Here is a 14,787-nt window from a genome sequence, read left to right on the forward strand (position 1 = left end):
GTATTTTATTTGCTTTTATATTAATAAAACTTGTTGTTCTCGAGGTTGATGTGTACTGTCCGACTCCCCACTTGGTTTCTTCTTCAGTTTTTGCTCTGCCTGGGGTTGTTTCACCTAGTTTTTTTGGTCTTCATCCTATCATGCCATGTACATGCCAATACATTGCATTGCCCACCATTTAATGTTCTACCATACCAAGTTCCTCCCCCCCACTTCACTGATATGTATGGTCCCACCATGCTATAAGTATGTCTAACCATGCCATGTTTTCTCATACATTGTTTTTTTCACACTTTGTCAAACTGTCGCCATTTTTGTCGTACTATACTACACTAGACTTAGTCATATTTACTATACTGTGTTTCCCATACTATTTATACCACGCCACACAGTGTTTGCCGCTCCATGTCTACCTCGCTATGTTTTGTCAAACTACGCTTGCCATACTATTTTGCCATGTCATACTAGGTTAGCCATGCTCTGTAATACTGTTTGCCATGCCATCCATGTTTTGTCATATTATGTCTTATTGTGTTTTACCATTCCTGTCAGACAGTGTTTTGCCTTGTTATCTTTTACCATACTGTATTTGCCATCACTTCGTATAAATACGCTTTATTATGTAAGTAAACTTGTAACTTGTTCTGAGGGGAGGGCGGATATAAAATCAACTAAACAAGCAAATTGATACCTGTTCAGTCCCTGGAATATCTCAGAGTTCTCTTCAATCTTCAACAAGTAAAAGTGTTTCTTACTATTCACAGAATGCAAAAGCTCCAGTCTCAAATTAGGAAATTTTATGTCAGCAAAGCCTTTGAGTTTGGGATTATATGCAAGTTCTAGGCTCCACAGCTGCAACTCCGAAGGTAGTTTTGAGTGGGGAAAAACCTCTTACGAATTTGAAAGCTCACTACATTAGGGGAGACTTCTTCCTTGGCTGAACGTTCTGCTGTCTGTCTCCTGGACATTTGTAAAACTGCAACATGTTCCTCTCTTCATATTTATTATTTATGTATTTGTTTTTATATCCTGTCCTCCCCAAAGAGCTCAGAACGGGATCTTGTAGCAAAAGAGGAAACTGGTTTTGGTGTTTCAGTAAATAGAACAGGAGTCTTTTTTCGTTTCCTCCCATTTGAAAATGCTTTTTTTGACATTTCACACATCACGGACTAGTCTGGTACTAATGTTAAGGAAAGAGAAATTAGATCTTGCCTGCTAATTTTCTTTCCTTTAGTTACACCAGATCAGTACAACTAACATGTTTCCCCAAAAATAAGACCTACTCCGAAAATAAGCCCTAGCATCATTTTCAGGGTAGGTCTTAATATAAGCCCTACCCAAAAAATAAGCCCTAGTCCCGGGATTCCCCGGCAATTCTCCAACGTGGCAGAATGAAATTCCTGATGGACAAGGCCAAGCAGCCTGTTTAGAGTGCTGCCGGTCCGACGCTGCTTCGGATCAAGGTAGGGCTCGCTCACGGTCAGTGGGGAGGGAAGGATGGAGGGTCAGCAAGGGTTCGGCTGCGCAGGGTGGAGGGGTGCTTAAGGGTTCGGCTGCACAAGGGATGGGAGGGAAGGAAGGATAGAAGCTGGGCAAGGCTGCACGAGGGATGGGAGGGAGGGAAGGATAGAAGCTGGGCAAGGCTGCACAAGGGATAGGGAGGGAAGGATAGAAGCTGGGCAAACTTCTGAACTTCTACTGCACAAGGGGATGGGAGGGAGGGGAGGAAAGATGCTGTACATGTGGGGGAGAGAAAGGAAAGAGGAAGAATTGGGGGGAAGGAGAGGGAGGGAGAGATGATCATGTGCATACCCCGAAAATAAGACATAGTGCCTTTTTTGGGCCACAAATGAATATAAAATACTGTCTTATTTTCGGGGAAACATGGTATCTACCTGTACTATATTGTCTCTTCTAAGGTTCTACATTTTTATAGGCAATCTTCTTTATTCATTGTTCCAAGTTCTCTTGTTGAATGAGGACTTTATTATTGGTTTGCCTGTTAGCAGAAGAGGAAGTTATTTTATGTTTCCATTGCTTTGATATATAATATTGAATTGTTAAACTGCACTGATGCCTATGTAGCACATCACAGTTCTTTACTCTATCTCCACCTGCTGGTTGATGGAGACAAAACCCAAATGTCTTGGACTGATCTGGTGCACCAAAAGAAAGAAAATGAACAGGTAAGATATAATTTCTCTCTTCTTTAAGGAAACTGGTATTGTACAGACTATTAAAACCCCAATTTTGCTGTTGTAGACAATTAAGTATGTCATTAAATCTTCTGAAAGAAAATCAGATTGTTTCACCTATTTTTCTTTCCAGAATCCAGCTCCAGATTTTTTTGCATTCAAAAGATCTCTCTCTTATCCAGAAACCGACCTTTCATATTATGTTTGTCCTATCCCAAAATACACAATGAGCCAAGAAAGAGTTGGGGAAAACAGCATTGCCAACACACAAAGAAAATTCCTGAACAGAGAGGTACCAGCACTTATTATATCATGATTATAACTTACTTTGCATAGTCATTAACATTTTGTAACATTGTAGGACATATCAGTACATCTGTTTTTTTGTGATGTATTGTATCCAAACCCAATCCCAGCATGCTTTGCGAGCACTGCCCTTCAGAAACATGTGTTCCAACGGTGCAGATGTGGCTGTAAAATGAACATTTCTAGCTTCAGTTTGAGACTTCCCTTTGCTTCTCTTTGTAAAACTCCAGATGAATGTTGCTTTAATACATTCCTTTTCTGTACTAGTAAGGTTGTTTATTTAGGGCCTCTTTTATGAAACCGATTAGCACGGGCCACCGTGCAATTTATTTAGATGTGTATATGGCATATGCATGTATTGTTCTCTTTTAAACATCTCTGGCAAGAATCCCCCTTGGGTAGGTTCCAGTGATTCCTGAGTGCTTGACACCTGGTGCCACCACCTGAAGGAGAAGGGTATTAATGGGTAGGATTTCCCTCCCTTCCCCCTAAGAAAATCCCTAAAAAAAAGCAGAGTATTTGTGAATAAGGCTGGCTAAAAGTATCTACAATGTATTCAATTTACACAATTTATCTAATAGTACAAATACATAATGAACATCTTTTTTTTTAGTTGAAACAATTTTTATTGAACAAGCCAGAAAAAAGAACAAGGAATACAATTGTAGGTACAGTGGTTCAAGAAATTATACAGCAAAGGTCCCTTGGTCCCCAAATCCCACCCCCACCCAACTCCGCTTCCCCTATCTCTGGCCCTGCACAACAATAAACCAAAATAGACAAATACAAAGGTAGCTGCCAGTAGAAGCCAACAAGAAAGAGGGCGAAAGAAGCCCATGGCTACACAAGAAAAGAAACCAGCAGCGCAGTAGCTAAGAAAGAGCAAGATTCCGGTTCATAGACAAAACCGCTGAAAACAAAGGCGCGCACCGACAACTGAGCGCAAGATGGAAGCGCGCGCCGAAGAAAAAGAGTGTTTTTAGGGGCTCCGATGGGGGTTTTTGTTGGGGAACCCCCCCTACTTTACTTAATACAGATCGTGGCGGTGTTGTGGGGGGTTTGGGGGGTTGTAATCCCCCTCATACTGGAAACTTAACTGTTTCCCTGTTTTTTAGGGAAAAAGTGAAGTTTTCAGTAAAATGCGGGGGGTTACAACCCCCCAAACCCCCCACAATGCCCCCACAACGCGGCGCGAACTGTATAAAGTAAAGTGGGGGGGTTCCCCCCCACATCCCCCGTTGGAGCCCTATAAAACAGTCATTTTCTTCGGCGCGCGGCTCCGCATTGCGCTCAGTTGTCTGCGTGCGCCTTTGTCCTGGCGCACTTTTGACCTGACACCAGGATTCCAATCCACCGAACTGAGGAGGTCTAAAGTGACCAAAGTGAAATCATAATAGTCGGGGCTGAACATCTTAAACTATAGGAACATATCTGTTATAAAGAACAACAAGTATATCTCATGCAATTCATTTCTGTAACATATCAGTTAGTCATACAAACCATTTGCACTGCCTGGGGCCATCAGCCACCTCTGTGCTGGAGTTGCCACTGCCTTCTGAAAGTTAGCTGTACCTTCTCTTGACCTGAAGAACTGATATGCAACCCTGGAAGTGAAGGAGGTGAGAGCATCCCTGGGAGAGGAAGAACTAAAGCTCAAAATCCCCAAAGTTGCAGGTTCCGTGACCACTAAGAGGTGAAAGGTAGTGGTGGTTTGCGATTCCTTTCTCAGGGGTACAGAAGCATCCATCCATATACCAGACATGATGTCCCAGGAGGTGTGCTGTCTGCCTGGTGCCAAAATTCAAGATGTTATGGAGAGCTTGCCGAGACTCATCAAACCTAATGACATATTATCCAAAGCTATTCATCCATGTTGACACAAATGATACTGCTAGGTACCACTCTGAACATATCAAAAGTGATTTTGTGGCTCTGGGAGACAAAGTGAAACAGACCGGTGCTCAGTTAGTGTTCTTGTCAGTCTTCCCTGTCGAGGCCAAGGCAGTGAACCTTGCATCTTGAAGATCGACACATGGCTTCGCTGATGGTGTCATCAAAAGTATTTTGGCTTCTTGGACCAAGAGATGATTTTCTAAGGGCTCCTGGGCATGGATGGGTGTGCATTTATCAAAGAAGGGAAGAAGTGCCTTCAGTAACAGACTGGCTAACCTACTGAAGAGGGCTTTAAACTCATTGGGGCTAGGTGTTCAAAGCCTCCAGGTAAGTATAAGCCCTAAGGTAAGTGAATCATTAAATACCAATACACACATAGAAAAAAGGGGCAGTGTCTCAAAAGCAGTATATGCTAATAGTATGTCCATAGTATATCCAAAGTATCCCTAAATTGCAAATCTCCTGGAAATGTCCAGTTAGCTTCTTTGTAATCTGCCTAGAACTGCAAGGTACGAGTGGAATAGAAGTCACTAATGTAATGTAAATAAGGTTTTGGATCTAGAGGCTGTGATGAAAGAGACTGATTTAGTGGTGATCACGAAGACATGTTCACAGAGAACCATGACTGGGTAGGAAGAAAAGTAGGAGTAAGGAAGAGGCACTGTGGGTCAATTTGGAAAGAGGGAATGGAAAATGTATCTACATTGATGTGATATACAGGCCTCCTTCACAGGTGGAAAAAGTGGACAGGGATTTAATAGTAGACATTCAAAATATAGCTGTAGATGAGGAAATATTAATAATGGGTGATTTTAATGTCAGATATTGATTGGGGATATCCATATTGCAGGGTATGCTAGAAGTAGGGAGATCCTGGATTCTTTATCGGGCCGAGTCGGGAGGCAGAGGGCACGAGCAGGAGAAGCGGCAGAGGTTAGCAGAGCGGGCACTTACTTGGGGCCGAGTCGGGAGGCAGCAGGCACCAGTAAGGGGCTACAGGAGAGAGCGGTGGACACGTGGTGAGGGGCGGCGGCGAGAGGAAGCTCCGCCCACCCCCAGCGAGGCACCAGTAGCGTCGGGCGCCCGGACTCCCCCTTAAAAGGGGGGGAGCCAACGGCGCACGGCCGTTCGGCGCGCAGCGAAGGCGAGCAGCAAAGGCGCTCGCCTTAGCGAGAGCGCCTTTGCGAAGGGCCTTGAGAAGGGCCAGGGCACTACACCAAGGTCAGCACACAACCTGAGGCAAAGAGGGAGTGTGGGTGAGAGGTCACAGCAGCAGCAGGCAGAGAGTGAGAGTTGGTGAGAGGTCACAGCAGCAGCAGGCAGAGGGAGTGAGGACACAGCAGCAGCAGGCCGGGAGTGAGAGTGGGAGAAGGGACACAGCAGCACCAGGCAGAGGGAGAGAGGACACAGCAGCAGCAAGCGGAGAGCGAGAGTGGGAGAGGGGACACAGCAGCACCAGGCAGAGGGAGAGAGGACACAGCAGCAGCAGGCGGAGAGCGAGAGTGGGGGAGGGGACACAGCAGCAGCAGGCAGAGGGAGAGAGGACACAGCAGCAGCAGGCGGAGAGCGAGAGTGGGAGAGAGGACACAGCAGCAACAGGCAGAGGGAGAGCAAGGGAGTGAGGACACCAACAGATTAGAGGAGACCAGAGTGGTGAGAGCCAGAGGAGAGAGGAGAGAGCAGAGCAGGCAGACGAGAGAGCGGAGAGCAGACAGACGGACCAAAGGTGCGGAGCGGAGAGCTGAGGGAGACCGGAGAGCGGAGCGGATAAGATAGAAATGGAGGCAGCCGGAATACACCAGAGCTTTCCAGTATACTGCATGGGGTGCCATATGTACGACTACCTCCCCTCGGGAAGGCAGGAGTACATATGCGGCCGGTGCCAGGAGCTGGAAGGCCTGAAGTATGAGGTCGCGAGATTGCAGGCCAGGGTTCAGGACCTGGAGGGGCAGCACGCTTCAGAGGAGCCATGCCAGGTGTCTGAGGATCCAGACAGAAACAGCTTCATTGAAGATCAGGTGAGGGACCTTGAGAGATTCATCGAGGAGAGCTACAGGAGGGTCGAGGAGCAGAACCAGCAGCAGCTCAGACAGGTGTCACCAGACGAGAGCCAGGACCCACCGGAGGATGGACCTAGTGGAGAGGCCAGGAGGGCAGAGGAGGCCAAGGACCCCGAGGGAGAAGCGCCGAGATTCACCATGGACACGGACCTGAGGCAGAGGAGGCTCTTAAGGAAGGGAAAGACTGCAATTGTTGTGGGAGACTCGATCCTGAGGGAGGTGGACAGTCACGTTGCCAGAGGTCGAGAGGACCGGCTGGTGACATGTCTCCCAGGGGCCAGGACAAAGGACATTGCCGACAGAATCGAGAGGATCCTGGACGGAGCTGAAACGGAGGAGACAGCAGTAATTGTCCACATCGGAACAAATGATGTAAGCCGGAGGAACTTCAGCATGCCTGCGCTAACAGACCAGTTCAAGGTCCTGGGAAGGAAGCTGAAATGGAAGACACAGAGGATAGCATTCTCGGAGATTCTGCCGGTCCCGAGGGCAGATGCAAGGAGGCAGGCCGAGCTCCAGGAGGTGAATGCGTGGCTGAGGAGGTGGTGCAAAGAGGAGGGCTTCCACTTTGTGAGGAACTGGTCGTCCTTCTGGGGAAAGAGCAAGCTCTACAAGCGGGATGGCCTGCACCTGAGCACGGCGGGAACAAGAATCCTAGCAGCCAACGTTAAGAAGGAGATCGAGAGGGCTTTAAACTACGGAGAGGGGGAAAGCCGACAGCTGACCTGATGACGCTTCGGACAGCAGTATCCAGAAAAGATGCTGAACGGGCTGACTGCAGGGAGGAGGACGGGGGACCGATGGAACTCGTGATCAGACAGCGAGGGAAACACCAGGTAACAACTTGCTGGGAGAAGCTTAAGGGGAAGGGGAAAACAGGGGATTCAGGGGGGCGAGATGACACCAGGGTGCAAACAGAAGGCAATAAGGTGGAGCCACAGGGCAAAGGGGAGCCACAAGGCAAGGGGGAACAAACCAAGGCTCAGGGGATGATAGCACGGGAGGGGGCTGGTACTCCCTGGGGAAAAGCAGGGAGGTGGGGTGGAGGGGACATGGGGAGGAAGGGAGCTTCGAGGGTAAAGGCGGAGGGCACAGCAGAGGCACCGGGAGCGGGAAAATGGCCCGAGACCCAAGGGAAGGTGGCCCAGGTAAAGGCAGAGGTTGTGGCACCGGGAGCGGGAAAACGGCCCAAGACTCAAGGGAAGGCGGCCCAGGTAAAGGCAGAGGTGGAGGACAAGCACCGGGACCTACAGTGCTTATAAGCAAATGCAAGAAGCCTCATGGCTAAGATGGGTGAACTGGAAGTCATGGCCAAGGGGGAGGACCTGGATATAATAGGAATTACAGAAACCTGGTGGACAGAGGAAAATCAATGGGACGTGGCGCTGCCAGGGTACAAGCTCTACAGGAGGGACAGGACCCACAAGAAGGGGGGAGGCATAGCGCAGTATATAAAGGACTATATCTACTCGATTGGGATCGATACGGCAACAAAGTCAGAGGAGCTGGAATCGCTATGGGTCAAATTGCCGGGAAAGAAGAATGCAGATATAAAGCTGGGGCTATATTATCGCCCGCCTGGTGCGTCAGAAACAATAGGACACGACTTGGAAGAAGAACTGAGACAGGAATGCAGGACTGGAAGTGTAACAGTGATGGGGGGACTTCAATTACCCGGGGATAGACTGGAGTACGGGTCACACCAACTCCACGAGGGAAGCAGGATTCGTAGAAGCTGTGAGGGACTGCTTCATGGAGCAACTAGTCAAGGAACCGACACGAGGGGGTGCTACTCTTGACCTCATCCTTAACGGATTAGGGGGGCCTGCAAGAGGGGTAGAAGTGGGAGGAACACTAGGCAACAGTGATCACAATGTGATCAGATTCACATTAGAAAGGGGGTCACCCATAGTGGGGAGGACCGCATCAACTGCGCTCAACTTCAGGAAAGGGAACTATGTTGCTATGAGGAAAATGGTGGGGAGGAAGCTCAGGAACGGCATTAAGATGGAGACTGCAGGGAGCGCCTGGACCCTTCTCAAGGACACACTGCAGGAAGCGCAAAAACTGTACATCCCCAGTTTCAGGAAAGGCCGTAAGAACAAGCGGCCAAAGGACCCGGTTTGGATGACACCTGAAGTAAAGAGGGCAATCAGTGACAAGAAAGTGTCCTTCCGGAAATGGAAGAGGGACCCAACGGAGGAAAATCACCAGGAGCACAGGAAATGCCAAAAGGAATGCCACCGAGAGGTTAGAAAAGCAAAAGGGAAATACGAGCAGGGGCTGGCCAGGGAGGCGAAAAACTTCAAGGCATTCTTCAGTTACGTAAAGGGGAAGCAACCAGTGAGAGAGGAGGTGGGGGCCATTGGATGATGGGGATAGGAAGGGAGTGATTAAGGAGGATAAAGAGGTAGCTGAGAGGTTGAACACGTTCTTCTCGTCGGTCTTCACGAGCGAGGACACGTCCAATATACCGGACTCAGAGGATCTCATGAGTGGGGAGCAGGCCGAAAAATTGGGGCATATAGAGGTAAGTCGGGAGGTTGTCCTCAAACAGATTGACAGGTTGAAAAGCGGCAAATCTCCGGGACCGGACGGGATCCACCCAAAGGTTCTAAAGAAACTAAGACAGGAAATAGCAGGCGCAATCCAGCATGTTTGCAACCTATCCTTGACAACTGGAGAGGTACCAGAGGACTGGAAACTGGCGAATGTCACACCTATCTTTAAGAAGGGATCGAGAGGTGACCCCGGGAACTACAGGCCGGTGAGCCTGACTTCAGTTATAGGGAAGATGGTGGAAGCAATAATCAAGGACAGCATATGCGAGCACATCGAGAAAAATGGCCTACTGCGGACAAGCCAGCACGGATTCTGTAAGGGAAGGTCGTGCCTGACAAACCTTCTGTACTTCTTTGAGGGAATAAGCAGTCAGGTGGACAAAGGGAACCCATAAACATCATTTACCTCGATTTTCAAAAGGCCTTTGACAAGGTGCCACATGAAAGGCTGCTTAGGAAGCTGTGGAACCACGGGGTGGGCAGGGATGTACATAGATGGATCAAGCACTGGCTATCAGGTAGACTACAGAGGGTCGGAGTAAAAGGCCAATATTCTGACTGGCGGGGAGTCACGAGCGGTGTGCCGCAGGGATCGGTGCTGGGGCCACTACTCTTCAACATATTTATCAATGACCTGGAAACGGAAGCAAAGTGTGAGGTTATAAAATTTGCAGATGATACCAAACTCTGCGCCAGAGTTAGGACCAGGGAGGAGTGTGAGGAACTGCAAAGGGACCTCGATAAGCTGGAGGACTGGGCAAACAAATGGCAAATGCGCTTTAATGTAGATAAATGCAAGGTCATGCACATAGGGAAAAAGAACCCGTTGTTCGAGTATAAAATGGGGGGGGGGATTGCTGGGAGACACCGGACTTGAGAGAGACTTGGGTGTGCTAGTGGATCCATCCATGAAACCATCCGCACAGTGTGCAGTAGCCTCGAAGAAAGCCAACAGGATGCTGGGCATCATCAAGAGGGGCATAACAACCAGGACGCGGGAAGTCATCATGCCGCTGTATCGAGTGATGGTGCTCCCACATCTGGAATACTGCGTTCAATATTGGTCGCCGCACCTCAAGAAGGACATGGCAATTCTTGAGAGAGTCCAAAGGAGGGCAACAAAACTGGTAAGAGGACTGGAAAACTGCCCATATGCCGAGAGGCTGGATAAACTGGGGCTCTTTTCTCTAGAAAAGAGGAGGTTCAGGGGGGATATGATAGAGATCTTCAAAATACTTAGGGGCATAGAGAGGGTGGACAGGGACAGGCTCTTCAGACTAAAGGGGACGACAGGTATGAGGGGGCACTCAGAGAAACTGAAGGGGGATAGGTTCAGATCAAATGCAAGGAAGTTTTTCTTCACCCAAAGGGTCGTGGACACATGGAATGCGCTCCCGGAGGAAGTGATCCAGCAGAGTACAGTACAGGGATTCAAGCAGGGATTGGACGGATTCCTGAGGGAAAAGGGGATCGTAGGGTACTGAGGGAGGTGCTGGGGTGTTGCATAAGTATAGACAGCTCACCAGGTCGTGCAGGTGCAAGGCCGGAGGGTTAGGACTTTGAGGGGAAGATAGGACTTTGATGACAAACCTAGGTGGCAAAGGGGGCCCCTTCTGGTGATTAAGGCAGGTCATGACCTGTTGGGCCGCCGCAGGGGCGGACTGCTGGGCGGGATGGACCTGTGGTCTGACCCGGCAGAGGCACTGCTTATGTTCTTATGTTTATAAGGAGAGCTGTTCCAGCAGTTGGTAATCAAAGCCATGCAGGATGGGGCAGTGATTATGAATGGGTGAACATCTGGCATCCAGTGATTACTGGGTGGTGTGGTTTAATATTAAGACAGGTATAAAAAGGGTTCATTAAAAGTGAAGGTTCTAAACTTAAAAAAAACAACCCTAACTTTATTCAGATGGGGGATTATGTCAAAGAGTTGTGGTCTGGATGGGAACATCTGGAAGATGTAGGTTGCTTTTTTGATATACAATATATGTGCACTCCTGCATGTATTTTAGAAAATGCTTAGATCAAGTGATGCTGGCCAACTGAATAGATGTGCAGGGATAGAACTTCTGTAAAGATCCCTCACATTTCTACAACATTCGTCACAAAATCTTTTACAGCAGTGTCTTTTGTAATCGCTTTAGGATGTCAGCTTTCAGTGAAGCTTTAAATTTTTCATCAACAATTTTTCAATCACACACATAAATTGCCTCATTTGTGTTTGTTCCTGCTGCTTCACCTTTCTTGCCATCCTCCCCTAACTTATTGAACCTTGCCTTTATCTAAAAACTACACTGGAATTGCCAGGAAATCCATATATACAATCAATGGCGTAGTGAGGGTGAGAGGAGCCCGGGTGGTGGTGCCCCTCCCCCACCCTCTTCTCAGCCCGCCCACCTCCACACGCTCCTTCCCTAACCCCTCCTGTTGCACACCGCTTCCCTTCCCCCGAACCTCTTTAATGTTCCTGACATGAGCAGCAACCCCCAAGCTGCTGTCACACCAGCGTCTGCTCTTCCTCTGACGTCACTTCCTAGATGCGGGTCCAGGAAGTGACATCAGAGGAAGAGTCAACGCTGGCGCAATAACAACTTGGGGTTGCAGCTTGCTCCAGGAATCTTAGAGGTACGGGGGAAGGGAAGTGGCATGCATGCGCAGCAGTTGGGGGGGTGGGGAAGGAGCAGGGAGTAGAGAGGAGGATAGGTGCCCACGCCCTCATCAAAATGGCACTCGGGGCAGACTGCCCACCCCCCCCCCCCCCGCCCCCTCCCTTTACTATGCCACTGTATGCTATGTAGTTTTCATTAATTACTACAGGGCAAGAGACATGAGCTATTCAGCTGCCACCTCCTTGTTTAACTTTCTGGGCAATAAAAATAGAATTTCTGTAGAACTGCTTTATTTACCATCTTCTGTTTTTGTTCCTGTTATCTGTGGTTTTAGGAAGTGATACAAGGGTTAATGAGCTGGAGAAATTTTCCATCAGTGGCTCTTTCTTCCTTCTCCAGCACTCTTTCTACAACTAGTATATCAGTAGTGCCTCAAAGGTAAGCAAACAGAACTTTCTCCTAGTTTCTGATGCAGCTTTTATACCTTGCATTCACTGTGTATGTCACTGTTTGTATATCATCCCTGAAGGATTCCTAGTTCCACTCAAAATTCTCTATATCTGCATTTGTGCATGATAAAGTTCCATGTATGTATTTTAGCATTTCAATAACTATATCCAAATACTGTGTTCCATTTTTGAAATGACAAATGTTACTAGGGCCACTCTGTTCAGTTAGCAAATAGACTAGCTAGCCAAAGGAAAATATTAGCAATGAACTAAGAATCTGAAAACATGAGCCTTGAGGACAGTAATATGATAAAAAGAGGACATGTCCGGGTTTTCCTGGACATCTGGCAATCCTACTAATGGTTAGAGCAGTGGACTGAAAACCTGGGGAAGTGGGTCCAATTTCCACTCTGGTGCCTTGTGATCCTAGGCAAATCACTTAATCCTTCTTTGTCCCAGGTTCAAAAACTTGGATTGTGAGCCCCCTAGGGGTAAAGAGCGTAACTGCATATAATAAATGTAACTTAACTAATTATGAGTATAAAGTCTATATTGCCAGTATTTCTTTATAACTGATTCAAAAAACCCATAATTTGTACTTGTTTATATTCACTGATCTTGATAAAAATATTATTTCTTCTTATGATAAATATGTATGTAAATAAATAATTAAATAAATAAATAAGTGTTCAGTCTCTTATCTCCTGCATATGAGCCACAGTGAGATCATTCCGGAAGCATCATAGCACTTGTATGTCTCTTATTGTATGTTATATCTGATCGCAAATCATAAATCATCCAGCCTGTGCTGATATATTATCTATTGCATTTATCTACTGATGAGCTGTGGCTTATATGCAGGAGATAAGAGGCTGAACACTTATTTATTTATTTACATGCATATTTATCATAAGAAGAAATAATGTTTTTACCAAGATCAGTGAATATAAGCAAGTAAAAATTATGGTATAATAAATGTAAACCATTTTGGTTGTACCGTAGAAAGGTGATACATCAAATCCATTACTCTTTACCATCTGTGAGGTTCAGCCATTGTACAATAGCAGCACCTACAAGCCTGACTCCAGATGTATACCTACTGGGTTCTAGAAGGAATCATAAGCGGCAGTGCTGTAGTTACTAGAGATGGCTGATGTGGCTACATTTGGGAGAAGTATTACAATAGAGGAAAACATTCAGATTGTTCTCAATTAAGTCTCATAGCTCCATAGCCTACTAGGAATAGAAGAAAACTGTCGTTCCAATAAGCAATATTTTCTTAAATGTATAAGACTGCTGTTTTACCTTTGAGCGCTGGTTTACGTTTCTGTTAGGTGAAACTCATGAACTTCCAACCAAACAGGCCCTTTGTTAGAGTGCACAGTATTCTGTTTCTGCAGGTGTGATCACTTCAGTACAGAATTGCTACCTATAGAAGGACCTCCTACACTTGATGGCCTATTGGACAGAGACAAGAAAATCATTGTACCAGCAAGGTAAGATTTGGGGGAGGGGTTGGGGTGGTCTCTAGCATACTAAAGGTGGGGCGATGGGGGCGATTTGTCCCAGGAGTTGGAGCAGTCATGGGACCACAGTCCGCATACGCACAGCCTTTGGCTCTGCCATCACCCTTTCCAGAAAGAAAGTTGACCTCAGAAGGGATGGAGGTCAGTGGAGCTGACAACCATGTACATGCGGACCACTGCCCTGCAACAACTCCATGCATCTTCCTTCTGCCTGGAGGAGGGGGGGTGCTCCACCCAGGGTAGCCAACAAGCTGGGTATTCCAGGTGGTGAGAGGGAACTGTTCACTTAAGGTGAAGTCCTTCTTAACTAATAATGTAGGGGGTAGATTATCAAACTACCCATGGTCTGCTACAATAATGGGTAGATTTGTTTTCATTAGTTTCTCCTTTTCACCTTCATTTTTTGTAGGTCCTGAATGCTAATGGAAAAATTTGTACAGAACATGCAAAATGTTTTTATAAAAATCCCAATGACCCACTGCATTAAAACTGAATTTAGCATACAGGAAAGTCCCACGTTAAAACAAATTAAGCTCAGATTTTAACATTTTAGTAAAAGGGTCTCTTAGGGCACCATTTAAAAAGCCACAGCAGCATCGCTACCACAGCTTTGTAAAAGGGGCCCTTAATTTGTTAATAAAATTAAATTGTGGAGTAAAAAGTGCATATGCGCTTGATATAAATAGCCTATGTCTGAAAGTAAAATGCTGTTTTACTCATAGAAATGCCCTTGACTATTAATCTCCTCATTTCTATTAATACAGTAAAAAAATTCAAATTAGGATCACAGTAGCAAAATGTCAGCCATTATTAATTTCCCCCTCTGTTAACAGATGATCATGATCATTTCTCATTTGATTTTACAAATTTCTCCAGGAAGCAAGAGATAAATAAAAACTAAAGCTACCCTTACTTTGTTATATTCTAGTAAAACCACTGAAGGAGAACCAAAAGTATACCTTACCCCAAATATGCTCAAAGCTGAATTTACGTTTGGGGAAAAATTATATTCATCACTGGAAGAAGTTGGAAGGTAAGCATGTGAATGAGTGTAAAATCAATCCTGTTGTGTGTGGAAAACACTTGTTACAAAGAAGCAACAATGCTATAACAATTCAATGTCCTTTTATACCAGATATATCAGCGGTCTCAAACACGCGGCCTATGGGCCGCATGCGGCTCTCCAGG

The 14,787-nt window shown here is 46.6% G+C and overlaps 1 protein-coding gene across 2 annotated transcripts in view; it reads left to right on the forward strand.

Moving 5' to 3' along the window:
- Positions 1–14,787, forward strand: part of CFAP221 (cilia and flagella associated protein 221) — a 141,714-nt gene that overhangs the window by 104,277 nt on the left and 22,650 nt on the right. For both annotated transcript variants that reach the window (XM_033947171.1, XM_033947169.1), the window contains exons 20-23: positions 2,329–2,487; positions 11,959–12,062; positions 13,474–13,569; positions 14,528–14,632. In XM_033947171.1, coding sequence (XP_033803062.1) covers positions 2,329–2,487; positions 11,959–12,062; positions 13,474–13,569; positions 14,528–14,632 — 464 coding nt within the window. The remainder of the gene's footprint in view (positions 1–2,328; positions 2,488–11,958; positions 12,063–13,473; positions 13,570–14,527; positions 14,633–14,787) is intronic.

This window comes from Geotrypetes seraphini, chromosome 5 (assembly GCF_902459505.1).
Source record: "Geotrypetes seraphini chromosome 5, aGeoSer1.1, whole genome shotgun sequence".
NCBI lineage: Eukaryota > Metazoa > Chordata > Amphibia > Gymnophiona > Dermophiidae > Geotrypetes > Geotrypetes seraphini.